This window comes from Rhinopithecus roxellana, chromosome 6 (genome assembly GCF_007565055.1).
Source record: "Rhinopithecus roxellana isolate Shanxi Qingling chromosome 6, ASM756505v1, whole genome shotgun sequence".
Lineage (NCBI taxonomy): Eukaryota > Metazoa > Chordata > Mammalia > Primates > Cercopithecidae > Rhinopithecus > Rhinopithecus roxellana.
In genome coordinates, this window is record NC_044554.1 from 150,895,748 (window position 1) to 150,923,679 (window position 27,932).

The 27,932-nt window shown below is 36.8% G+C and overlaps 1 protein-coding gene across 2 annotated transcripts in view; it reads right to left on the reverse strand.

Moving 5' to 3' along the window:
• Nucleotides 1–27,932, reverse strand: part of ITPRID1 (ITPR interacting domain containing 1) — a 102,473-nt gene that overhangs the window by 53,820 nt on the left and 20,721 nt on the right. For both annotated transcript variants that reach the window (XM_030933083.1, XM_030933084.1), the window contains exons 6-8: nt 26,632–26,834; nt 22,642–23,213; nt 17,863–17,920 (exon numbers count right to left, since the gene is read on the reverse strand). In XM_030933083.1, the coding sequence (XP_030788943.1) occupies nt 17,863–17,920; nt 22,642–23,213; nt 26,632–26,834 (833 nt within the window). The remainder of the gene's footprint in view (nt 1–17,862; nt 17,921–22,641; nt 23,214–26,631; nt 26,835–27,932) is intronic.

A 27,932-nucleotide genomic window follows, 5' to 3' on the forward strand; every position in this document is an offset into this window, starting at 1 on the left:
AGAGAAATAAAGGGATGTCTTAGTAAGGATCAAAGCTTTGAAATCACATCGATCTGTGAATACTAGTGAATACTAGCTCAGTTACACCCTTGCTGAATTACTTTGATCCAATGACTTACCCTCTCTAAGCTATTGTTCCCTCATCTGTAAAATGGGAGTAAAATCCACTTGCTCCCATGGTGGTTTTGAGGATCAATTAAGAATGTAAAGTGCTTTTTGTAGTGCCTGTCACACAGAATGCTCAAAAAAGGGCAAGTTCCATTCCTTATAGCCCCACATGCTAACCCCTGTGTAGATGCCACAGCAGCCCTTAGCTGAGACATGGCTACAAAGATGCATGCAAAGGGTCCTTACAAGGAGTAACAATTTAGTTAGGTACATATGTTTTGTACACAGCTAATTATAATACAAGGCAAAATGTATTAAGGCCTATGGTAAAGGCACATATCAACAATATTTACAGGAGCACTAAAGGAGGAGTATGTCTAGGGAGCAGAGTTCTTGCAGACGATAGAAGAGGTAATCACCGCAATAAGACCTTGAAAGATGATGACTTTTGACATGTGGAAAAGGAGACTGGAAGTGAAGTCTGTGAAAAAAGGAGCAACGTAGCTACAGAGAGGCCAAATTGGGCAATTCTGGGGGACACTAAGCAATCCAATACACACAGAGTCTGGGCTGTGGGAGAGGAAGTAAGGTAGGAAGAATGGGCTGAGGCCAGAATAAGAAAGACCCTGAATTCAATTCTACGGGGATTCACGTTTATTATTTAAACAATTAAGAGAAATCAATGTTTAAAAATTGTCAATGAACACTACAGTGTCCCTATGGAAGTAAAAATGCCCTAAGCAAGTGTAGTGTGTTATATCTATGGAACTTAGCATCAAGCAACTGCCCCTTTCATTCGAGAGTGAATAATACCAGGCTTCACACTATTGGAACACACTCAGTCAATTAAGAAAAGTACTGATTGCCGGCTGCAAAATATCCCCATGGTGCCAAAGTGTCTGTGGAGTGGGTGGGGAGGGGGAGGGAAGGTGTGATAATTAAAAGAATTGTTACTTGCAATGTCACAGGAGCCAATGTGTTAACTCGGCATGCTGGGAAGCTAGAATGCTCCCAGCTGCCACGGGGAGGGAGGATGTGGTTTGATCCCTGGCACCACTCGTTGGGACAAGATGAATCACAAATGTGTTAATAGTGAGGTTCCATGTCATAATGTGCCAGATGGAGGTGGTTACATCTCTGATTGATTGCCTCCTGGCCAAGACAGGAGTTTTCCAGAAGGCAAACGTCTCCAAATTGGCATTCGAGCTCTAGGGATCAGCAGGTCTTTATCATGGTCAACATGGACCTGACATTCTCGACTTTATGAAGTGTGGCTACCCGCAAGACATGGGCAGCCAGAAACAGTATCTGGATGAGGAAAGATGTGATGAGGGAGTGATATATGGAAGAGACAGGTTGGTGCCTGACAGGGCTCCTATGGCTAAGCGTGACTATTAACAAATCTATGAATGTACTGGAAATAAAGGGGAGGGGGTGGGGAGACACAGCGGGTACCCTGCTTGTGAACAAAATAAATAACCAGAGAGAGAAAAAGAAAGGTAAAAAAGAGAAGGAGCAGGATAGAAAATACTTCCCAGCCTCAGATACCAAATCCCCAAAGCAGATGAGTCTAGATGCCAGGCTAAGGCCACCGGGCAGGAATATAGGGCAGGGGACAGCAAGATGACTCTCCTGTCCTTTCCCTTCCACTCACCCCAACAGTGACTACCCAGCCCTTTGTTGTTGCTGCTTTTTTCCCCCAATGCAAGCTTCCAACTATAAAGAGCCAACTACAAGGGCAATAACTGTGGTGTCCTACTGGGAACTAACGCAGCCTCTCGTGCAGGCACTGGGTCCTAATACAGGACAGTGAATAAAGCTTCATTACAGAACAATGGAGTTAGCTGCCAGAGCCTACAGATTTGAATAAACAACAAATAAGCAACATCTGCTCCAGCATATGTGTATGGTAAAAAAAAGTCACAAAATAAAAGAATTTGTAAATGCCAAAAGCAACACTAAACTGCCAGTGCTACTGTAGAGTGAATTTTTAATTGCACATGCAAAGAGGCAGGCTGTGGGTATTAGTCTCACATATGTCTTGTTGCTGCCAACCTGGGAGTATAGATGAATTTAATTAAATAAGGATTATCCCTTCTCCCCAGTACAATTACTTATTTATAACAATGATAAAATTGCCTAATAAAAAAAGTATAATATTTTAAAAACAAGGCTAGAAAACACCCTGCTTTCTGTGTAAGTTGTTCAGGGCTGTTTGAGTATGAGTGTGTCTTTTAAAATTAAGTCTATGCCTACTGCCAAGGAAGAAAAAAAAAAAACCCTTATCATAAAGTCTGCTGCAGTTAAACAGCCAGAGACTACATTATGGAGAAATATAAAGAAGACACAGAGCAGCATGGGAATTGACTTTCATGGGTGTGTGGAAAATTAAGCAATTGGACTCAAATTGAGGCCAGGTGACTAAGCCAAGGGACAGGGCCACTGAGACTTGTTCTCTACCAGTGTTCTGGTCGCTGGTGAGCAGTTCCCTTCATGTTGGCCATCCCTCTTCCATATGCACTAATTCGTTGAAAATGAACAGCACTACCCAAAACAAACCAACAACAAAAGAGATGGGCACTCTCGTCCCTCTTCTCAGTGACGGCAGAGTCCCTTTTTAACAACCTGCATCATCACGGAGGCCAGTGGTAATAAACCAGGTATGAAACTAGAGACGGCAAAGTAGATTCATGTGTAGGATGTTACTACAGAAACCAGTATCTTCTGAGTCTCAGGATCTCGTTTCTTTCATCTTTGAGCAATTTTGTTATTTAATCAGTTTTCCTCACTAGGATTCAAGGCAAGTCAGAGCACTTGACCAGCGGCATTCTCTCAAGGTCAATTCAGAAGGCAACCAGACCCAAAAAACAGTCAAGGGCTCTAAGTGTGTGGCCGTGGGCAGTTACACAATCATTCTACCTCAGTTTCCTTATCCGTGCAGTGGCAGTGGTAAAAGCAGAATTCACCTTCAAGGAAAGTTTCCATGAATTAATAGGTGTAAAGTGACTGAAGCCTCAGTAAGTACTCACTCAATAAACATTGCCAAGAATTTAAAAGGATGCTTTATAAGACACCCAGATCTATATCTGTCTCTTCCTGGATGTTAGCAGCTTTCTATTTATCTATTGTTTTATTTCTTCCTGACACTTATCACAATTATAATTCAAGAGTTAATTGATTTCTTCTGATACTTACAAATTCTATGAAACTAGGGTCTGTTTTCCTTCTATTTGTATCTTCATCATTCTCTTAAGGTCGAATCGGGGGCAACCAGAATTAAAAGACAGTTTAAGTCTTACAGGTGGCTAGGCATGAGCAGGGCAGGAGAGGACTCTCCCCCAACCCACTAGAAATGTTGGGTGATGGTTTGACAATTATTGCATTGCCTCTTTAAAAATGATAATTTGGCAGCACCAGGGAGAGGCCATTTCCTGATGATCCGCACCTGTTAACATCAAACTAGTAATTGAATTCAAGCCCCAAGAAGAGGCAACTTCCTGGGCATGCATGTTGAGACAAAAATGGTGAAGTATGATCTTCTGGGTACACTCCACCAGAAAAGGGAAGAAAGCCTCGATGATTCCCATCGAAGAATAACACCCTAAACAGACCAACTGTGGTCACTTCCCAAGGGTAAGGAGGGCTCTGCGCATGCACATAGCTCACCCCAAGGGAAGAATCATGGGAAACAGGCAGGCTTACAAAGTCCTAGGATCCTGGTTATGCAAGGCACTTGACTTTCTTTCTCTCTTTAACCTTTTTCTGTAGGAGAATACATTTTACTTTATGACTTGGTTTTGTCGCTAAACTATAGGCTTTTAAACCATTATGTCATGAAATACCAGTTGTGTTCTCATTTTTAATGACTGCATGATAGTCCACTTTATGCGTCATTTTTTAAAATTTAAACACACCCCTTTATTGAATGTTTAGGGCAGTTCTAATTTTTCACACCGCTCTTATAATTGTCTTAGAGCAACTTGCTAGAGGTTATACACAGGTGAAAAGGTAAATAGAGTTAAAGCTTTCTGACACATATTGTTATATTCCTTGCAGAAAGCAATGTGCTTCCTTGCCAACATTAGCTTATATGAACTCTTAAGCTTCCACCAATTTAATAACTCATTTGTCTACTTGACTATAACATTAAGTTATATGTTTTAGATTATAACTGAGGGTGAAAATTGCTTCATTTACATATTTCTTATTTAGTAAAATTTCTACTGTTTTTTCTTTGTTGTTAAATCTTTTGTAAAGAAATATTTTGTGAAATATTTGGAAATATTTCTAACACATAGAAAATATAGAAAATAACCGGCTGGGCACAGTGGCTCACGCCTGTAATCACAGCACTTTGTGAGGCTGAGGTGGGTGGATCACGAGGTCAGGAGATGCAGACCATACTGGCTAATATGGTGAAACCCGTCTCTACTAAAAATACAAAAAATCAGCCGGGCGTGGTGGCAGGCGCCTGTAATCCCAGCTACTCGGGAGGCTGGGGCAGGAGAGTGGCATGAACCCGGGAGGCGGAGCTTGCAGTGAGCAGAGATTGCGCCACTGCACTCCACCGTGGGCGACAGAGCAAGACTCCATCTCAAAAAAAGGAAGGAAGGAAGGAAGGAAGGAAGGAAGGAAGGGAGGGAGGGAGGGAGGGAGGGAGGGAGGGAGGGAGGGAGGGAAGGAAGGAAGGAAGGAAGGAAGGAAGGAAGGAAGGAAGGAAGGAAATTCGCTATTTTAGCCACTAATATTTTATTGTAGCTAAATTGCAAATTACCTTTTCCTACTTTGTGACTTGTCTTTGAACTTTATTCTGTCTTTGTTGAACCAATGTTGACAATTATGATGAAGTCATCTTATCAGTTTCGTTTTATAGTGTGTACTTTTTTGTGTCCTGTTTAAGAAATGGTTTGTTACCCTGAGGTCATAAACGTATCCTTCTGTATTCTCTTTTGTAAGTATCAATGCCTTACTTTTTACACTTACACTCTTGCTATACTTGGAATTTATCTTTGCATATGGGTCAAGCCAAGGGTTTAATTTTCTATTTTTTTCTATATGGATAACCACCTTACTGTCTCAATTATGTCTATCCTTTCTCCACTGATTTTGAAGTGTTCCAACTTATTGCTTTATATCAGGGAGTCTATTTCTGAGCTCTTTATTTCATTGGTTTATTATCCGTTTTTTAAAATATGGCACCTGTCTTAATTACAATTTCTATATAATAAGTGTTGATTTCTAGCAGGGAAAATTTCTTCTCCATGATCTTTATAATAGTCTTAGCTTTCCTCAGCCCTTTACTGGTACATATGAATTTTAGGACAAGCTTGCAAGTCCTAAAGAAAAATAAAACAAACTTATTAGCATTATTATAGAAATTATGTTGCGTTTTAGATTAATTTGGTGAGAGTTTATTTCTTTTTGATATGGAGTTTTCCCATTTATGAACATATCATGCCTCTGCTTTTATTTAGTTCTCCTTTATAAGACATAGTAATATTTATAATCTTCCCAACAAATATTCTAAAAGTATTCGTTTAAATATAAGGGACTTTAATAGGTTTAATGTTCTTGTTGAAGTTGTGAAAAGAATCTGTTGTTGTGGGTTTTTTTTTTTTTTTTTTTTTTTTACTTTAATGTGCTTCCAATTGGTTATTGCTGACGCATGGAGACTGATTTTTGCATTTTGCTCTCATATCCAACAAACTTGTTAAACCTTATTACTAACACACCTGTCAGCTCTCAAGTTTTGTATGCAGACAGTTATTTTGTCGACAAAAGTGAACATTTATCTAGTTTATGAACTTCTTACCTTATTGAGTTGTTTTTCTGCTTTTACCTTTAGTTTAACGTTGAATAAAAGTAATGCGGGCAGGTTGTATTCCTGGTTTAATGGGATTTCTTCTGAGATTTTACTGTTGAGATTGAAATTGCTATCAAGATTTGACAGATGCCCCTAATTAGGTTAAGATATCTTTCTTTTATTTCTACTTGCAGAGTTTTTGTTTGTTCATTTGTTTTGTTTTTTAATTATGATCAATTACATTTTGTTGTATTTCTTTTCTGCATCTTTTAACATTGTTTTCCTTTTTAGAACTGTTAATGTAATGTGCTTTATTAAATAATTTTACTGATGTTGATCCATCCTGAAATTTATGAAAAAACATGGTTCTTGTTAGATGGTAATTTGTAAGAAATCTTTATGTACTTCTACTGTATTTTATCATTAACTGTTAAAATTTTAAGTTTTTAAATATATGTTTTCAATTTTAGATAGTAAAAACTAATCAGCTTAATTGCTATTTTATGCGGAGCTTAAAAAACCGTTCTCTATTCCAAAATTATATAAATATTCATCTACATTTACTTCTGTTCCTTTTATATTTTGAGGGTGTTTTTACATTTAATAATTTATCTGAAATGTCATCTATCTTCAATTTCTGTTGGTAAAGGATGATAGGGAAATATTTTTTATGCACACATCTTTTTCAAAATCTATCCAGGTGATGATGTCAAGGATTTCATTTATCCTATGACTAGTTAAATTATATTCGTTTTTCAATTGTTAAAACATTTTTGATATCTTATACTAAAAGCTATTTGTTCAAGTATTAGCATTTTAAAATATTGTACTTAAATCACCATTAGTTTATTTATTTATTTAAACATTTTTGCATCTATTTTCATAAGTGGAATGTATCAATTTTCTGAGACATTTTAGTCAGAATTTCCTATCAGGTTTCTCTAAAATCTAAAAGATGCTTGGAAGATTTACAAATGTTTACATTATCTGAAAGACTTACATAAGCAAGAAATTATCTCTTTCTTGAAAAATTGAAAGAACCAGTCATATAGCAATTTTTTTCTCATTGCTGTTCTCAGAAGTAATTTCTGACAAACTTAGTTTATGTTTATTTATTTTTCCCCTATGGTATTAGTTTATTTATCTTTTCTATTATGTTACTTTATTAATTTTTGTTATATATATGATACAAATATTGGTAATGTAGTATCAATATATAAATAAATGACATATGCAAAATATATTTATCTATCTAAATTTCCTTAAGTGGCATCAATAGTAATTATCTCTGGTTTTAATTACATTAGTTGTACTAGTATTCCTTTATAATTTTAAAATGGGTTTTGCATGTTAGGTCATTTATTTTCTATATCAGTGACTATACTTCTTTTCTTTAATTTTATTTTGATGTTCTAATTTTGTTTGTATGTATTTTCAGTTTTTTGAACTTTGTGGGTTTTTTCCTATAAAAATTTAGTGCTTGGATTTTACTTATCAAATAATTTGTTTCTTCTTTCCACATTACCAATTTCTACTTATGTTTATTAATGTCTAACTTCTAATTTTGTTTTATTGATTTTATGATGACTACTTGAGGCAAATACCTAATTTATTTTAGTTTTTTCTGCTTTGATAATAAAAACAATCAATGCTCTGAATTTGCCTCAGATTACTGCTTGTGGTAGAACTCTATGATTTTATATAAAATGTCTTTATTCAAGTGATCTGAATTTGTAATTTTAACTTATACTTTTCTATACCTTTGTTTGGGATGGAGGACCCAGCCCCCAAGTACTGGGTTTGTCATTTTGGTTTTTTTTGTTTGGGGTCAGAAAATGTTACTTTTTCTTCTGTTATTGAATTCAAGTGTTACTACACTGTATTTATATCTATAAAAATGTGGCTCATATTGTGTGTGTGTGTGTGTGTGTGTGTGTGTAGTCTGGGCATGGTGGCTCAAGCCTGTAATCCCAGCACTTTGCGGGGCCAAGGTGGGTGGATCACATGAGGTCAGGAGTTCAAGACCAGCCCGGCCAACATGGTGAAACCCCATTTCTACTAAAAATACAAAAATTAGCTAGACGTGGTGGCACATGCCTGTAATCCCAGCTACTCAGGAGGCTAAGGCAGGAGAACCACTTAAACCTGGGAGGCGGTTGCACACCAGCCTGGGTGACAGAGCAAGACTCTGTCTCAAAAAAAAAAAAAAAAAAAAAAAGAAATCATAAAAGAATCTTTGCATTTTCATGTTGTTAGATATTTTAATAAATATTCCAAGAACACTGGCAAATAGTACTCATTTTAATATTTTTCTATTGAGTACATATTATTAATTAATATCTTTTTATTCTCTTGTATTATTTTATGCTTGATCTGTAAAAGACCGAAGGAATATTAAAAGCTCCCCCCCCCCTTTTTTTTTTGAGACAGAGTCTTGCTCTGTCGCACAGGCTGGAGTGCAGTGGCACGATCTTAGCTCACTGCAACCTCTGCCTCCTGAGTTTGAGCGATTCTCCTGCCTCAGCCTCCCGAGTAGCTGGGACCCACCACACCCAGCTAATTTTTGTATTTTTAGTAGAGCCGGGGTTTCACCATGTTGGCCAGGCTGGCCTCGAACTCCTGACCTCAGGTGATCCACCAGCCTCAACCTTCCACAGTGCTAGGATTACAGGCGTGAGCCACCATACCCACCTAAAACCTCCCATTTTTATTGTATCCATTTCTATGGTATTGCCAGAATTATTTCTTGCGTAGTGTTTTGAAAATAACATATGCACATGGTAACAAAAGAAAATTAAAATATGCCAATTAATTTAAAACATATCAGTTTTCCTTTTATTAAGCTACCACCATTATCAGTTCCTTATACATTTCTCCAGAAGCAATCTGTGCGTGCCTTTCCCCCAGTAGAAATATTATACAATCATCTGTCACTTAACATCTAACAACAGGGACACATTCTGAGAAATGCAGGCTTAGTTGATTTTCTCATTGTTTGAACATCATAGAGTGGACTTACACAAACAGAAAGTACAGCCTACTGCCCACTTAGGCTAGATGGTATAGCCTATTCCTCCCAGGCTGCAAACCTGTACAGTATGCTATTGTACTGAATATTGTAGGCAACTGTAACACAATGATAAGTATTTGGGTATCGCAACATAGAAAAGGTACAGTTAAAATATGGTATTATAATGTTATACGACCACTGCTGTATATGTGGTGTGTCATTGACCAAAGCATTGTTATTCGGTATGTAACCATAGATACACTCTTTTTAATACAAAGGAGTGTATGGATAAGACTCTTTTGCATGTAACTTTTTTCTCATTTAACAACTCTATGTCTCAGAGACCTTTCCATATAAACAGATATTAAAATCTTCCTCATTTTAAAAAATAATGACTGAATAGTTTTGATGTAAGGATGTACTATAATTTTAAAAGTAGATTATTATTGTGGGCATTTAGCTTGTCTCTAGTTGTTATTATGAACATTATATATATTACAGCAAAATTCTTTGTGTGTACATTTCAGTCTATTGGCAGGTCAAGTTACAGAACTGGAATAAATACATCAAAAGCTGCATCCATTTAAAATTATGAGATACCCCCAGGTCACATTTTAAAGTAATTATGAAAATTTAAATTCCTAACAACAGTGGGTGAGTGTCAGTTTCACATTTTTACTGTTACTCTGTATTATTTAACTTTTAATTATTTGCTAATGTAGTAAGTGAAAAGGTGAAGTCAATCTTGTTTGTGGAGCTTTTATATTTCTTCTTTGAACTGCCTATGTATTTCCATTCCCTTTATCTAATAAGATCTTGTTTTTCTCCCTGATTTGTAGGGAACGTTTTACAAATTGATAAAGTCAGCCTTTATATATTAGATATTAACTACTTGGTATGTAATGATGCATGATTGTTTTGTTTCTGTTTTTGTTTTTGTTTTTTTGAGGCAGAGTCTGGCTCTGTCTCTCAGGCTGAAGTGCAGTGGTGGGATCTCGGCTCACTGCAACCCCACCTCCCAGGTTCAAGCAATTCTCCTGCCTCAGCCTCCCCAGGAGCTGGGATTACAGGCATGCATCACTATGCCCAGCTAATTTTTGTATTTTTAGTAGAGATGGGCTTTCACCATGTTGGCCAGGCTGGTCTCCAACTCCTAACCTCAAGTGATCTGCTCACCTTGATTTCCCAAAGTGTCAGGATTACAGGCATAAGACACTGCACCCAGCACGATTGTTAATTCTTAAATGAAATTTTGATAAATTTTTAAAGGGCTTTATTAAAAATATTTTCTTTCATTTTAAAGTAAGCATTATTAGATTTTAGTATTATAACCCCGATTAATTTTTGTCTTTATTTCTTGCTTATTCTAGGTCCAACCGTTCCCAATTAACCTTTCCTGGTTTTATTACTTGAGTTCAACTTTTCCGTACCCTATTTTTATTAATACAGAGCAGGCTTCCCCAACCCCTGACTTCAGTCCATGACTTGTTAGGCACTGGGCCATACACCAGGAGGTGAGCGGTGGATGGGCAAACGGGCTTTGCCACCTAAGCTCTGCCTCCTGTCAGATCAGTGGTGGCATTAGATTCTCACAGGAGCACAAATTCGATTAGAACTACACATGCAAAGAATCTAGGTTGTGCACTCCTTATGATGATCTGAGGTGGATTAGTTTCATCATGGAACCACCCACCTGCCTTGGTCCGTGGAAAAATTGCTTTTAATGAAACTGGTCCCTGGTTCCAAAAATGTTAGGGACCACTGTTCCAGAGTACTTTATTTTGGGTAACATCTTAATCAACTTGAATGGTAGTAAAAAGAGTTGATACATAAAATAAGGGATTTGCATATATTAGGCCAATCTTTTTAACAATCCCATGAGATAGATGCTGTTATTATGCTTATTTTTGTTTTCTTTAGATGAGGACACAGAAACATAGAGATTGAGTAATTTGTCTGAAGTTACGCTGTTGGCAGTTGCTAGAGTGTGGAATTGGAATCCAGGCAAGCTGGCTCCAAAATTCATGCTCCAACCATGGTCTCACTTACTTGAGGACACTGTCCTGGAAAGGTAGTGGATGATATACTTGGGGAGTCCTGTTATCTTTGAGGGTGACGTTATACTGCCCTTGTGCATAAAAAGAGTAGGGCTGGGTATAAAATTGTTGGTTCACATTTTCTTCCCCTTCTAAATTGTATGGTATTAATTTGTTACCATCTGCCATTTTATGTTGCTAATGAGATATTTGAAATTTTTTCTCTTTGTAAGTAATCTGCATTTTTTTGGTCCAGAAATGTGTGAGTTAACTCTCATCCCACTGTATCCTTCTACTTTATACATTTTACTGTTATAGTTAGATGTTTTCATTTCATTGATGTACCTGAATTTAGTAAAAAGCATTTTTGTTGCAATTGTTATTTATTTGTTTATTAAATCAAAGTATAATATATACATTAAAAAATCAAATAGTGCCAAAATATTGTGTCATGGAAAGTAAATTCCCCAAAGACAACTGCTTTAACCCTCTCCATATGAGATCCTAAGAGTGGCAATGTCACCCTGATGTTTCCAGACCTAGGATTTGGCACCATTCATTGTTGGTTTTGCTAAAACTTGCTCCTACTTCCGTGAACACCACTCATGGATACCCAGTTTGAGCATACCATCTATTTTTCTCTTTGGAAGAAAGTCCCTACCCTTTTCACCAGTTTTTCTTCACACTTCCCATCAACCACTTCTCAACAGCTACATTTTTATCTTCAAAATACTCAGTTTGCTAATATTTCTAATTGGCTATGTGACCAGAATTGTCTCCCTGTTTGTCTCATTGTTGATTCTCAAAGCAGAAAGCCAATCAAGAGTGTTTACGTTGTTATGGCTGCATACATGTGTCTCATAGCCAGGCCAGTAGTTTCATCAGATGATGTTACATTTTCCATATGTCCACTGTCATCGAATATTATATACCATCAGGTTTAAGACTCTCATTATTTTATAATGAGAAAAAAATAACTCTCTAGCAATTAAACTAAGACCAGTCATCAATTATAACATGTATCTTGATTGCAAGGATGACAAATTGGGAAAAATCACTCATCTTATAATTGATGAAACACTGGGGTCAACACCTCTCTTGCTCACTAGAGTTCTTGACCTGGAGGCACAGCCCATTCCACAGTCAGTGTTGATGTTCTCATGCATGAGCCATGTGTCTCTCAGATGCAAGGGACTCATTTTCCAGATGCATAGCACAGCATTCAAGAGTGTAGACTCTGGAGCTAGACAGGCTGAATTTGAAACCTGGCACCACTTTGAACTCTATAAGAAACTGAGGCACATTATCTAACCTCTCCGTGCTTGTTTCTTCATCTAATACACAGAAATAGTAATACTGCCTACCTTAAAGGTTTATTTTAAGGATTAAATTAAGTAAAGTGTATGAAACATTTAGAACAGTACCTGTCACAGTGTGTCTGTATTTGTTAAATATAATGACACTGCTCTGTGAGTAATCTCCTTGCAGGCTTCCTACTGCTTAGGAGTGAAATTTAGTGTCCTCAATCTTCCTCCAAAGAAGGAATGAGGATACCCAGCAGGGAAACAGTGTTCTCCAATGAAATATCTTCATCCATTTTTTTCTTCTCTCTGCAACTTGTCCCCTCTTTATATTCATGATGGCTGAAAGGTTCAATGTTGTGGAACTGATTCCTACAAATTCCTTAGAAAACTGCATATATATGCTTGTCACATATTGACTTTGTATCTGATATATATATTTTTTAGAACCCCAGGCAAAATTTAAGACATTAAGAGTCCAACTGCAACCACCTCTTACATCTATGTAGTATTTCTTGGATCCGTCTTCCTTGACATTTTATTTATTACATTCATTTCTTTTTATTTTCCCACTTAGTTCTTAAGTAATTTCTCAAACATCTCCTAGTTTTCAGTCATTTTTATATATGTACCAGTCTGTCTCTTACTAATTCTATTGTATTTTAAAAATTATATTTTAATTTTAAAAAAGTCACTGGGCATGGTGGCGTGCGCCTATGATCCCAGCTACTTGGTAGGCTGAGGCAGGAGGATCTCTTGACACTAGGAGTTCAAGGTTGCAGTGATTTAGGATTGTACCACTGCACTTCAACCTGGGCTACAGAGTGAGATCCCCATCTCAAAAAACAAACAAACTATATATATATATATATACACACACACACACATATATATGTATATAAATTTTTGTTAGCATTTTGCTATACCTCTCATTTTTTGTCTCTTTTACATCCTTATTTTTTCAGTCTACTTAAAGTCATATTGTACCACTTCATGTAAAATGTAGAAATCTTGTAGATATCTTTGTTCATTTACCAACTTCCCCATCCTGTATGCTATAAATTGCCAAGTATAACATCAACATATGGTACACAACACCACGATATCCTGCCCTTTAGCAATGCTTAAAGAACTTCCTTTAGCAATGCTTACAGTACATGGGTACTGGTGATGAGTTATTTTTGTTTGTTTGTCCGAAATTTTATCTTTACTTTTGAAGGATATTTTTGCTGCATGTAGATTTCTGGCTCATAGTTACTGTCTTCTGGTCTCTATTGTTTTTAATGAGAAGTCTTCTGTCATTCAAATCTTTATTCCCCTGTATTCAATATGTCATTTTTGTGTGTCTGCTTTAAACATTTTATTTTATCTTTGATTTCTATCAGTTTGATCCTACTATTATTTAGGTGTAGTTTTCTTTGTAATTTCTTTGTAATTATCCCACTTAGAGTTTGCTGGCTTTTTGAATCTGTAAATGTAAATCTTTGAGCAAAATTAGAAGATTTCCCACCATTATTTCTCCAAATATTTTTTTCCTGTACAGTTTTCTCTGTCCTTTCCTTCTCAGACTGCAACTATATGTATATTTGACCTTTGATATTGCCTCACAGGCTTCTGAAACTCAGATAAGTATTTTCTATAATTTTCAAATCTTTTTCCTGATCTTCAGATTGTTGGATAATGTCTATAGATATATTAAAATCCACCAAGTCTTTCTTTCATTGTTTCTGATGTAATGTTAAATGAATATTGAATTTCAGAAATTATAGTTTTTATTTACAGAATTTCCATGTTATTATTTAATTCTATTTTTTTAGATTTTCTATCTTTTCATTCATTGTGAGCATATTTTCCTCTACATCCTTCAGCATAATTATAATAATCTCCCTATCTGCTGATTAGAACATCTGGGCTTTCTCATGGTTTGTCTTCATTAATTGCCATTTTTCTTGCATATGAGTTATATTTTCTCATTTCTTCATGTGTCTAGTATAATTTTATTGTTCCTGAATATTGTGAATGGCATGTTGTTTAAGGAGGCAAGGAACTTGTCTGGAATCAAACTCCAAATGAAAATCTCAGTTCACATCTTTTAGTCTTAACAGATTCTTTAAGTCCTTGCCATGTGTGTTTGGTTCAACAATTGGCTAGAGATTTGAAAAGATTTAATTCCTAGAATTTGAAGATTTTCCTCCTTGGTTCTCTCCTTTCTGTGATTTTCCCCCTTCTCTTTTCAGCTATTATTTCCTCAAATTTTATATTCTGATTTTTTTTTTTAACTTGTAAGACTGCTACTTTTTATTTTATTTTTATTTTGAGATGGAGTATCACTCTGTTGCCCAGGCTAGAGTGCAGTTGACACAACCAAGGCTCACCACAACCTCTGCCTCGCAGGTTCAAGCAATTCTCCTGCCTCAGCCTCCAGTAGCTGGAATTACAGGCACCCACCACCATGCCTGGCTAATTTTTGTATTTTTAATAGAGACAGAGTTTCACCATTTGGCCAGGCTGGTATAGAAATCCTGACCTCAAGTGATCCACTCACCTCAGCCTTCCAAAGTGCTGGAATTACAGGCATGAGCCACTGCACTCGGGCAATACTGCTACTTTCTATTAGAGTTTTAGGACAGTGTCAACTGGAGCCTACCCTCAAGCTAAAAAGCTTTTAAAAAACAGGAAACTCACCCAGTGCCATTCCTTCCTTCTATGTGTTGAAACTCCCTCCACTCTCTGTTCACTTTTGGTCACTCTTCAGTGCCTTTATGCAGGAGTTTTAAAAATGTTTTGTCCAGAGTTGATGATTATTCTCTGTGGGAGGGTTGGCTCTCTAGGAGTTACTTAGCATCAGAAACAGAATCAAGCATTGTATGTTTTATCTGAAAGGAATCTGCTCATTGGAGATGCTTCTCTTACATAGATGCCATGTCCTCATACGACTCACTGAGAATAGTAATTCCTGAGGATTTGTCATGTTTCTTTGTAATCATTTTTTTAGTGGACATTTATTCTGAATAACTTCTGATTTTTGAACTGTTAAATCTTACAATTTTGCTTGGTTTGATGATTTTATAAGGTGGCAGGAAGGCATGTCTTATCCAAATTGATAGCTAAGTGAGATTCTCTTGGAAATTTTTACCTTATCATGTTAGTATAGTCCTGCAGTAGACTCATCTTTTTAATCCCTAGGTGGGCTCTTTACCTAGAGTTGTCTGCAACTTCATCCACAATAAATCCCACACAAAGTCCTAGTCTTATAGAATATGAATGATAGACTTCTCCTCCTCTTCTTCCTTTTAAATAACACTATTATATATTTCCTTTTTTTCCTTATATTCCCTTTTCATTTAAGTGACATTTTATTTTTAGGGGACTCAGGGAGGATAGTATATTTGTGGCCTGGGGTCCCAATTTTCCATATAAAGTCAATTTGTTCACATTCAATTAGGAAATGCTTAAATATAATCTTTCTGTTAGTATGCACAGTATTGCACATGAGCAGAGGCAATACAGTCTTAATACTGGTTTTTAACAAATTTTAAAGGTATTTGAAGAGTTCATCATGTACCTTCACCTATGTGTTTAAAACAACAATTTGCTATCTCCTGATTCTGTGGGCTGGCCAGCTCAGTGTGGTTTTCTCTTGGATTCTCTCATGTAGTTGCATCAGATGGCACCTGGGCTAGAGTCATCTGAAAGTTTGGGCCAGACATCAAACATGGTATTCACGTGGAGCTCATGCAGCACTGTCCACCAGGGAGTCCACGCGTGGCATCCTCATGTCACTTGGGCTTCGCACAACATAGGGACTGCGTTCCCAGAGGGAATGTTCCAAGAGGAAATATCTCAAGAGCCAGGAAGCAGCTGAGTGAGTGGCGCTGTAACTAGCACAGCATCACTACTGCTATAATATTTTGGTCAAAATAGTCCATGTGCTTTCATCTTTAAAATGAAGTAATTGTTTTATACTTTGAGAAAAAAAAAATGCATGTATACAATATCTCAAAGTGATTACACACACAGTTATCACATACATATGATAATTTCCTTTTCTCATTAATTGAACTAATTTTACATATTTATTCTGAGTCTTATGTTTGTTTTGGTTAACAACACTATTTTCGAAAGTAACAAAATCACATTTGCTGTACTCTAATTCAGATTTTATCCATTAGGCTCTCCTTCACCTACCTTACTTTGCTCTCTCAATTTGAGATGAAATGTAGATTAGTAATTTTTGTCTAACTTCCCAAATAATTTTTTGGAATGATTGGGGCGACTTACATGGTATTAATTGACCTCTTAATAGAATGTCAAAGAAGGCAATTCCTGTTGGCAAGGGGACCTCCAGCTTCATTGAGAAGCATTCAATTAGATGGAAAACAGATGCTTATTTTTGTCTTATAAGCCTCAATGCAGGTTATGTGGTAATTACTTCGAAGAGCAGGATAACAATTTATGTAATCAGCAGGACCCTATAATTACTAATGCATAATTTCTAAACAGCATTTAGCAAAATGAGGCCCATACATACACTTTGTAATGAAAAAGATGTGTTTGACACAGCACTAAATTAAATTTAAAATTTGCATATTTTCTTCCAGGAAATGCATGAGCTTCATCTGCTGTATTTTGCTGGACTAATTGTGCCTACTTCTAACTGCCTTATAGGACCATGGAAATGCTGAATCAGAGTGACAACTGAATGGGGGAATAAAAACCAGGAATAGAGAAGGGTTTCCTTCTCTCTTGTTTAGGATGTTAAAGCATCATTCTGAGAGAAAACTTGCAAAGCTACACCTAGGGAAACTCTGTCTACTGAGAGTTTAACATTAAGATTATACAAAATGTAGAATGCAAGGGCTAGCAGAGAACTTAAAATTATCTACACTTATTTCTTTATTTCAGATGGAAAAACTGAGACCCAGTTAAATGAAACGGCATGTACACTATGAAGCAGTTGGTGGAAGGAGTGAAAAAGTACCCTCCTCCCCACAGTCAGGCTCAGTCCCATGAAATTCGTTCCACTATGGTAGTCAGATCATAGAGAGTTAGTGTCAGACAAGCCACACACACCATTAGCCCCAGGGATATTGACCGTTTCTGTGGTCTTTTAAAATTTACATGTACATTTACATTGCCAGTAGTTTTTTTTGTTTTGTTTTGTTTTTTGAGATGGAGTTTTGCTCTTGTTGCCCAGGCTAGAATGCAGTGGCATGATTTCAGCTTACTGCAACCTCCGCCTCCCGGGTTCAAGCAATTCTCCTGCCTCAGCCTCTCAAATAGCTGGGATTACAGGTGCGCACCACTGTGCCAGCTAATTTTTTTGTATTTTTAGTAGAGGTGGGGTTTTGCCATGTTGGCCAGGCTGGCCTTGAACTCCTGACCTCAGGTGATTCCCACGTCTTGGCCTCCAAAGGGCTGAGGTTACAGGCATGAGCCACCACGCCTGGCCTACCAGTAGGCTTTTAATATCTCAGAAGATGCATGAATGTAGATTATCTTCTACAGGTAATTTAAGCTCTGTACATATTAAGAAATTTAAATACCAGTTATTTACATTCTGAAAGACCATTAATGAGACCACACACCTTGATGAATTCTTACCTACAGTTCCTGAAGTCATGTCAAGAGGATTACCAGTCTCTTCTTCAAAGCTCTGGACCTAAGATATCAAAATACATCAAAGTCATTAGAAATTTTGTCAAATAAATTCACTTATTTTAATCAATATATAATGAGACTGGCAACTGATAAGAAGGATAAACATGAGATCCTGAACTGAAATAACTTACAGTCTGCTGGGAGGAGGTAGCGGGGACAAGGTACCCATGATAAAGATTCAAAGAATTAAAGAAGTTGAGGAAAGGGGAAGATCACATCTGGATGGGCTGATCAATGCTTCTTCTGGAAGGTGTGCATTTGAAAGACATTTAAATAATAATATTTCTATTCTAGATTGTTTTTGGCTTCCAAAGAACTTTAAGTATATTTGGAGAAAGCTAATTAGGGCTTGATAAATTTATGGAAAGTAATTCAGAAAATTTAGTTGCTATATAATGCTTAGACATTTTTTAAAATTTTAGTTTCCAAATTGCTAGAACAAAATTTATTTTTAAAATTTTTAAAGAAATTAATGAATACTTCTGTATTGATGAAAATAAAGTTATCATTAAAATAATGCATATTACTTCTAAAATAGCAATACAGCTAATTATAGAAACATGATACGTAGAAAAAGAAGGTAAAAAAACAGGGCTGGGCTTGATAGCTCATGCCTGTAATCTCAACACTTTGGGAGGTCAAGGTGGGAAGATCATTTGAAGCCAGGTGGTTAAAACCAGCCTGGGAAACATAGTGAGACCCCATCTCTCCAAAAAATAAAAAGAAGATAAGAAAACAGTTACTGTTACTCCAAAAACATTTTGGAGTCTTTCTTTGAAAGTTTTCTTTTATATACATTTATTCTGGATGTTGTCATGTAGTCAAATTGTTCGCTCAAAAATTTGAAGTGGGAATTTTATTCCACATCATAAAATTTCTCTGAAAACATATTTAATGACAGGACAATAGGCTGTTCTCAGGAAGTACATTAGTTTACTTAACAATTCTCCCACTCTTGGAATGTTTTCTAAATTTTGCAATTAGAAATAATGCTGAGGTGAATATTCTTGTTCAGAAATCTGTATCTACATGTCATATTACTTATTTGGAATTGATATTTGAACACTGAAAGCTGAATCAAAGAACATAAACATTTTAAACATTGTAGTACATATGGCCAAAAATGACCTCTAACCCAGGAATACACTGGAGACCATGAGATTATAGCTCAGATGTCATAAGAAAAAATTTTTAATCTCTCTTTTTAATCCTTCATATCTTTTTTTCAAATAAGTTACTTTATACTTGTAATCTATTAGACATACTTCTTAGCATTATTTTCACTGGTGTTGGTAACTCAAATCAGTGAGTGTCATATGCATTTTCAAATGTAATAAAAAGTTTTTGCTATGACAATTATCATGGAGAAAAATCCACTTAGGGCAATGTGAAGCACATGTTTGTCTTTTGAAAAAAAAGTAAGAGCCCTATTCATTTCAAATGAAAGCCATGTGTATTCCTGGGTTATTCCACCTGAGCCAAACTTATTAATTAATAAAAAATAAAATAAAGAAATAGTTATAGCTTTTGAAATATTCCCCACCTAATCAAGATGTTGACTGGGATTGTTTAATAATATGGTTAATGTTCTCACATGTGACTTCTAGAAATAGGATGCTTATATGCAAACAGGAGGGAAAGCTAAAAATTATTTATTATGAAAATGAAGAAGCATCCTACCTTGAGTTTACATTGCACAAATTTTACAAGTATCAAATTCACTTAATGTATTTGGGAATTTAAAAAGAGAGGGACTGACTCAATTTTACTAAGTAAAATTAAATTAAAAAATGTTGATTTTTCCGTTAAAAAATCTATGCACAATTTTGTTGAAATTATACTTTTGAGAAGTGAGACAAACATTGCCAAATTCAGCTTTTAGTACAACTTTAGGGAAAGCATCATTGGTTGATCTGGAGGCAAAATTTGGCCAATCATACTTGAAATTCTGATAGCTAGATATTTAAGTACATTGGCTCTTGTTTTAAATGCCATGAAAATCTGCCAATTTCACACATATTTTTCATTTCTTATAATTAGATTTTAAAATTTGACATTGAAAAATAAATATTAAATCTGGCATTGGTTTCTGTTTAAGATATAATCTACCCAAGCTTCATTTACTCATCCACTGGTATTGAGTGAAACAAGTATTTTTTCTCCAGTGAGAATGTAATATTTTATATGCACTTTTTATTAAAAATGAAATTCAAGTAGTATGTTCCTTTTTTATCATTTTTAGGACTATCTCTGCCTTACATACACACACAGTCTCTCACACACACAAATCCTAGAACATAATAACACCAAGATGGCTGTGAAATTTGACAGAATATTTTGTTTTCCTATGAAAGCCATCCTTAGATTAAATCAATATTGTCAAATTCTTTGGATGTTTACTCAATTAACAAATATTTACTAAGTACCTACTACGTGCCAAAGAAACATGTGAATTTGCTTTCTTTATTTTGGTGTTGAGTGTGTTTCTACTCTCTCCCCAAATATATACTAATATGTAGTATTTTCTTGAATAATCGTAATTTAAAAATTCTTGAAAGTATAACAATCAAGGACTAACATTCTTTTCTTATTTATTTATATAAAATTTATCAAATTTGATAAATTTGATGTTTGTCTATTCCTTTCCTCTGAAATTTCGATGGCATACTAGGAACATTATTTTTCTCTAAATCAGTCTAGTTTGAAGCAGAAGAACCTTCAGGGACAATGGAGTCTGATGAGGCTTGACAATGGGTTGGAGTTTGGTGACACTTTTTGTTTGGATCCTAGCTAATAGCAGGTTGACTTGGCATTCTTTTACCTTTTATTTATTTTGTATTTTTATTTTTATTTTTTTGAGACAGAGTTTCACTCTTGTCCAGGTGGAGTGCAGTGTTGCGATCTCAGCTCACTGCAACCTCCGCCTCCTGGGTTCAAGTGATTCTCCTGCCTCAGCCTCCTGAGTAGCTGGAATTACAGGCACCCTCCACCATGCCCAGCTAGTTTTTGTTTTTGTATTTTTGGTAGAGATGGGGTTTCACCATGTTGGCCAGGCTGGTCTCGAATTCCTGACCTTAGGTGATCCACCTGCCTCGGCCTCCCAAAGTGTTGGGATTACAGGCGTGAGCCACAGCTCCTGGCCCACTTGACATTCTTTATAGTAATTTAACTATTGGCTTGGTAATTAAATAATCTTTGCAAGATTAAGTTTTAAAAAATTCTTTTTTTAGTGTCTTCTCAATTTATCCTCAAATCAGGGCATTTGACCAAAGGTATTTTTTCCCTCCTTTTATTATTGTTATTCATTTTAATGCTACTACTTAAATTCAGTTTAACATTTTAAGGTTCTTTAATTTTTATACAAGGCATATATGTACACAAACATACATACACATACATAGATATTAGGAACCTTAACATCTACATATTTTAAAATAATTTTTATATCTTTGTGGGATGCAGCTATGCCAATAAGCATATTCACCTGACTCAATCTTATTCTTCTTTTAAAATTGTGATTAAGCCTTACTTTCTACAAATTTCTTTATCCTCTCAGGCCCAGGCTGGCTAAGAATGCCTTTACTTGCTTCTGGAATACCCGACAATATGTCTGTGTAGTGATGTAAAGTGTATCTGTAGGGCTGTCTCTGTGCCTACCATCTTACGGTTTCAGTGCCCATCCCTGCCACTTCTCTGTAGCTCCCTTTTCAAGGCAGATTCTGTTACCATTTCTGTGCCTGGCACATAGAGGGCTCAATGGAGAAGTAAGCCCACTTTAGAACTGGCATGTAAATATCCTGCCCTACTTTTAGATAATTTAGATGAAAGGAGAGAAAAGCCTTATTCCTCCTTTGTAATGACTTATTTGTAATTATACTAAATAACAGAGTTAACAACAAGTTAACTTCCAATCCTAGCTGCCATTATGAATAGACAGATAAGCAGACATGTATACGTATTTTTTGGAAAACAAACAAACACCTGTGAGATGTACAAGTGAGAATGTCATCTAAGTGAAGATAAAAACTAGTGTAAATGAATGAAGGTAGGGATGGATGAGCAAAGAACGTGTGTGAAATGAAGGTCAAGCTATGTGAAAATCAATACATCCCAAAGCAAACAAATAAACATCATACTAACACCCTAAAATCAAGACCATACCCAAGTCCATACTGCTTTGTCTGAGGCCCTGTGTTAGACATTGTGGGGGAAATCATTTCCAACACACATCCCCGGCCCTAAAGGAGCTGAGAGTTTTTTGGGGAGACAGCACTGACACACACTCAGTCTCTGACATAATGAGCTCACACTGCTAAAGCCATGAGAACACAGAGAAGAAGTGGTCAAGGTAAGTTTCACTGAGTGAGAAGTAGTTGAACTGATCCTTGAAGAAGATAAAACATGAAAAGTTAGAGAGTAGATAAAAAGCACACATACAGGTACCTAAAACAATTACGCAAAAGCAAAGTCAGAAATGACCTATGGATTCAACTGTGAGCAAGAAGAAGGAAAGACATTGGAGCAAGCGAAGGCTGGTTTCCTACTAGTTTATTTCCAACAAAAGCAACTAGAATGACTTTAAATCACTAAACTGACTCAGAACACTAAGATGTAATGGCGAAGGATTAAAAGATGAAGTGGTGAAATGAAGTCTGGAAAACAAGGGTGTCATAGTGAAGGTTATTTCCCTTAGGAGGTTGGGCACATTGGTGCAACACTGACCTCTTCCATTTCAAACGAGTCTGGTCCTTTACCCACAAGACGAGACAGGCACTTGAGCTTGTTAGTCTGAAATAAGTTCTCCTTCTGAGTTTTGCCCTTGACTGATCCCTCAGACACACAGGAAGGAGCAGTCTGCTTGGCTGGCATAGATGAGCAAGGCCATTGCTTGCCCAGAAGATCGCGGGGAGGATAAGGTAGCAAATCATCACAGGCTTGGAGAGACTGATGTTCTACTGACAGAGACAAATGATTTTGCTTGTGGTTGATTGAGGTTGCTGCTAGCTCTGCTCCACACTCCCATGGTTTTGTAAAGGGGATAAAAACTTCATCTTTCATCTTGAAGGACTCTGATGCCTCTGGGTTACAATCCCTCCTGATGTTCTGTTTTGAAGCTCTCCTTATGAGTTTACCCATCCTTCTTCGATGCTCTTTGGCGGCACTCACTGAGGTTCTTTGCACACTCTCTCCTCCAGCTTTCTCTTCAGCTCTGTTTGGCAGGATGCTGACATCATTCAGCAAAGATGAGAAGGCATGGGTCACATGGTCCAGGATTTCCAGCTGTCGGAAACGGCCTGCACAACACAAGAAACAAGAAAGTTTTAGACTGGGTCTTTTTGCTGAAACTGTATTCATGTAGTAAAACTGAAGACTCAGTTAAAATGAAATTTTCAAGATAGGAAGGACATTAGGCTCTTGAAACTGAAGTTTTTCTCAGTATATGCCATTACTATTACGGAGATGATTTCCCTACGCAATACGATTTTGCTGTGTTGTGGGGAAAGTGAACGGCTTTTTTTTTTTTTTTTTTTTGAGGCGGAGTCTTGCTCTGTCGCCCAGGCTGGAGTGCAGTGGCCGGATCTCAGCTCACTGCAAGCTCCGCCTCCCGGGTTCCCGCCATTCTCCTGCCTCAGCCTCCCAAGTAGCTGGGACTACAGGCGCCCGCCTCGTCACCCGGCTAGTTTTTTGTATTTTTAGTAGAGACGGGGTTTCACTGTGTTCGCCAGGATGGTCTCGATCTCCTGACCTTGTGATCCGCCCGTCTCGGCCTCCCAAAGTGCTGGGATTACAGGCTTGAGCCACCGCGCCCGGCTGAACAGCTTTTATATTTAGTTGAAGATGCATAATTATATAGATTCATATATGCCTATAGTTTTTATGTATTAGGTATTAAAAACTGTAGGCAGTGGTGAATCTGTATACTAACATATATTAAAGAGTGAACCCAGTGCTATCAACATGAGGTTACCTGAATATTCCTCCATAACTCTATGTGATGTATATTCCTACCATCACTTACATCATCCCTATCCAAACTGTCACCTGAGAATGTGGAAAGATCATGGCATATAGAGTTGGAAGGCCTGGATCCAAATCCCAGGTCAACCATTCACTGGATGTTTGAGCTCAGAATAAAATAACTAAGAGCTAAACAGTGCTAGAGCCATGCCAGGCACATAGTAAATGGCCAGTCTTTTCATCTTTCATGCATTTTTCACATCTGTCATGGTCACTAAAGCAAAACTGTGAAGACACAATGCTATGTAAGTATCAGTTGTTAAAATAATGATTATAAATGAGCAAGACTTAGGAAGGGAATATATTCTCCTCAGTCTTTCCAGAGAAGATAGTCATTAATGTAAAAACCCATTTGCCCTTCAAAACAAACCAGCTCATCAACTTGTTAAGCCTTTCTGGATGATCTGGCCTCTATCATTTGGGCCATATGCAAGTACAGTATTGACTTAATTAGCATGTGGAAGAGACCTAATGCAGCAGGGCTAAAGTGAGAACATATTGCCAGTTCGAAAAAAAAAAAAAAAAAAAAAACATGGAAAATATTTTTGGTATCTCAAGATAATAAAACTATTGTAATACAAATGGAATATTTTGTTTTTATTACCCAGCCTCTTCTTAATCACAGTGATAGCATGTGAGGTTGCATAACTCAGCGAAGGTCAAGGACCACATAGGTAAGCAAGGATGTTGTCTTTTGTTGTGTTTGCACCATCACAGCAATGTCCCTGACTCTCATGAGCCAGTGCCTACCTGTTTCTTTTACCTAAAAGAAGTATTGACTAATCATCCTTCTACTCCAAAAAAAGTGACAGATTTCTCCCAGAGGACTGTGATATTTTTCCAAGACCTATAGGAACTGTGGGGTTCTGTATGTTTTAGGATAATTCTGATTACATGAAGCTGTAGTTGAAACTAAATCTCTTTTGTGATCCAGAGGGTACAACTGAATGCAACTTTTATGATTGCTTTACATCCATCCATGGCAGGTTTTTATATTTAGACTAAGACAAAAACCTACCACTTTAATTGGTTAAGTCAATTCAGAGAACACAACAGTCTGAAGTGTCAGATAAGTGTTTTCTTTTATTTTTGCCTTTGGGTAAATTGAACAATGGACTAATTGATTCTCATTTCCCAAGTTTAAATGTTTGTGTTGACTTTGAATGAGATACAATTTTCCATTCTATCTGCCAACTAGCTTTATTATTGGTTGTTTTATATTTGACCTTCTCTTTTTCCTTGAATCAAGGGTTATGTTGTAGAAATAAGAGTGCACCAGAGATCACAGAATCAGGGACCAACTCCTAGTTTCTCTATAATTCATATGTCAATTTCATTTGTGAAATATTTACTTCATAGCAGCTCAAATGCTATTCAAATATTGGTAAATGACATTGTTCTGCTGAAATAAAGGAATGATCAAAGAATTTGCATCTCTGTGCTGCTTGCAAGAGGAGATACAAAGAACAACATCAATTGCGTCTAAAAAGTAAAGAAATACTACATTTCAACACCTTCAGCTTTACATACTCGTTTAAAAAAAATATCATTCCTGAAGTTTGAGACCATTTTACCCACATGAAAATGGGAGAAACAGGAGCTAAAATGAGAACTCCAAGTAAAGCCTCTCTTCCAGATCATTGCTTGAGAAAAACACTTTGTCTCTCATGACTTTCCTCTTAGTGAATTTATTTATTTAAAAGAATTTATTTGATAATCATAATTTTGTCAGTTCCCTCCTCTGGAATTCCTCAAACTCTGTACTATAGACAAGGTCTTCCTCAATGCCTCTCCAAGAGGCCTTTTGTATTTAAGTGGTTTGGAAATGCTGCACTGCATCCCATCTAGGAGACTGAAAGTGCATCTTAGCATATTAAATCAATCCTGCAGTAAATAAACCTATTGAGTTGCAAAGCATCTTTCCCCCAAACTGTTTGAGCACAGTACAGACACCCCCAAGAACATCCTTAGTAATGTCCTAGAGAAAAGGATTACACGATTACATTGATCACCAGCTGAAGAAATATAGCAACATGCCTGATTAACTATAAGGTTTAGACACAGTAAATCAGGAGGCATGGCAGATTAATAACTATCACTTACAGCTCAAGGTATAAACGATAGTGTTCTAAATCTCATAAATGAGGAAATTAGGGTTTCACCTAATCATTCATGGTAATCCTTGCCAGATTCCAGTTTCTCTGCCTCCTGGGTGTGTGGCTATGGTACATATTAGTGCTTCCCACCATTACTACCAGCTTTCCTCCTTCTGGGCAATTGTTAGGGTTGTACATTCCCAATCACTTGGAGTTAGGTGTGGCCATGTGACTTATTTTGGCCAATGAAGTGTGAACAAGACCTGCTGTGTGTAAGTTAGGACCAGAAGAAGGAAGAGCTGAGTATCGTTCTCCATTTCTACCTTTCCTTATTATTGCAACTAGTGATGTTCCAGATTAGAGGCCGTATTCCTGAGTGAAGACAACATGGAGCAAATAGATACTCCTTTTTCCCGAACATACACACCAACTCCCACTGGACAGTTGGACGACCAAGAAATTCATCTTTTGTGTGTGAAGTCACTGTAATAGAGGGTTTGTGTGCTACTTCACACAATCTCCTCACCTACACTGTGGCCCACCTGCCCACTCATTGCCAGTGCTGAGATGTGAATGCCACGGGGACCTCCTCGCTTACCGTATAAGTTGGGGTTCTCAATGTCCATTCGCTGCTTTTGAGCTTCAAGAAAAACACGGATATTGATCCCTCTGGCTGCTGAGCCACAACCAAGGAATCTGGCTGGGATTTGCGTGCAGATGTCTGGTTCGTCGGCACCAAACCCCAGATCCAAGAGAATCTCCACTGGATCTTTCTCCCAAAATTCCAGCCATTCAGGAATGCTGTGGTAAAAATATGAATATCTTTATCAAAAACCAGTTAACCCCACACCATTTTTTTCTGGTCACCTCACCCACCCAATCTCCCAGATGTTGTGTGAAAGAGGATCCTAAATAGACAAATGGTACATTCGTTCCTATATGCTTAAAGGACTGACTGCACCCCCACTCAGGGATCACTTGCCTGTACTTTACATCCAACACTGTGAGTTTACTTAACTGGCTTCCCATTCCACAACAGGCACATGGGAAATTAGATAGGGCAGGGAGACTGCAGGACAGACGCCAGCCAGAGGCAGTGCACTGACAACCACAAAGGAGTGGTCACTGAAGGCAAGAAATGAAATAGAAAACAAAACAAAAGAAAAAAAACAACAAAAAAAAAACTGTAAACAGTAGACTCAAAGAAGGCTATTTTAAAAGAGCAACAGTCTGCAGCATCCTGAGCAACACAGATCTGTCCAGGATATCACTAAATGCAGACTACAAGAACTGATGTTTACAAATGATGATTATAAGTCCCTAGGTAGAATTAAAATGTGTTCTATATGATTTTTGTACTTGGCTAAGAAACAAAAAATGCTTTTATCAACTTGATCTAGTCCACTTTGGCACTTTAAATGGTAAACATCAATTAGCTGAAAATTATATTTAAAATTTTTACCAAAATTATATATTTAATTTGATTTATATGTATAAATATCTAAATTATTCAATTTTATTATAATTATATACATATTACAATTCTATATTTAATTGTTCTATTTATAAATATAAATGATTATATTATGTAAGCCAGTTCACGTCTGAACTTCGCCTAAGTTACTAAGCTAACCCAGGAGACTACGGGAGTCTTTCATGGATTCCATGGGAATCAGACCTTTTGACAAGATTTTACCAGGTTTGCTCAGCTCTTTTGTTGAAGTTTTTGTTTGCCTTTTCTTTACATGCAACACCAATGAGCCTATTTGGGAGAGTTTAGATAATTGTACTTCAGTGACTTCATAATTGAAATCGGATTAACTACAATTCATTTACTTAGCCATTTACACATTCAACAACAGGTAACTATCTCACTGGGGATACCCACTTACCAGATAC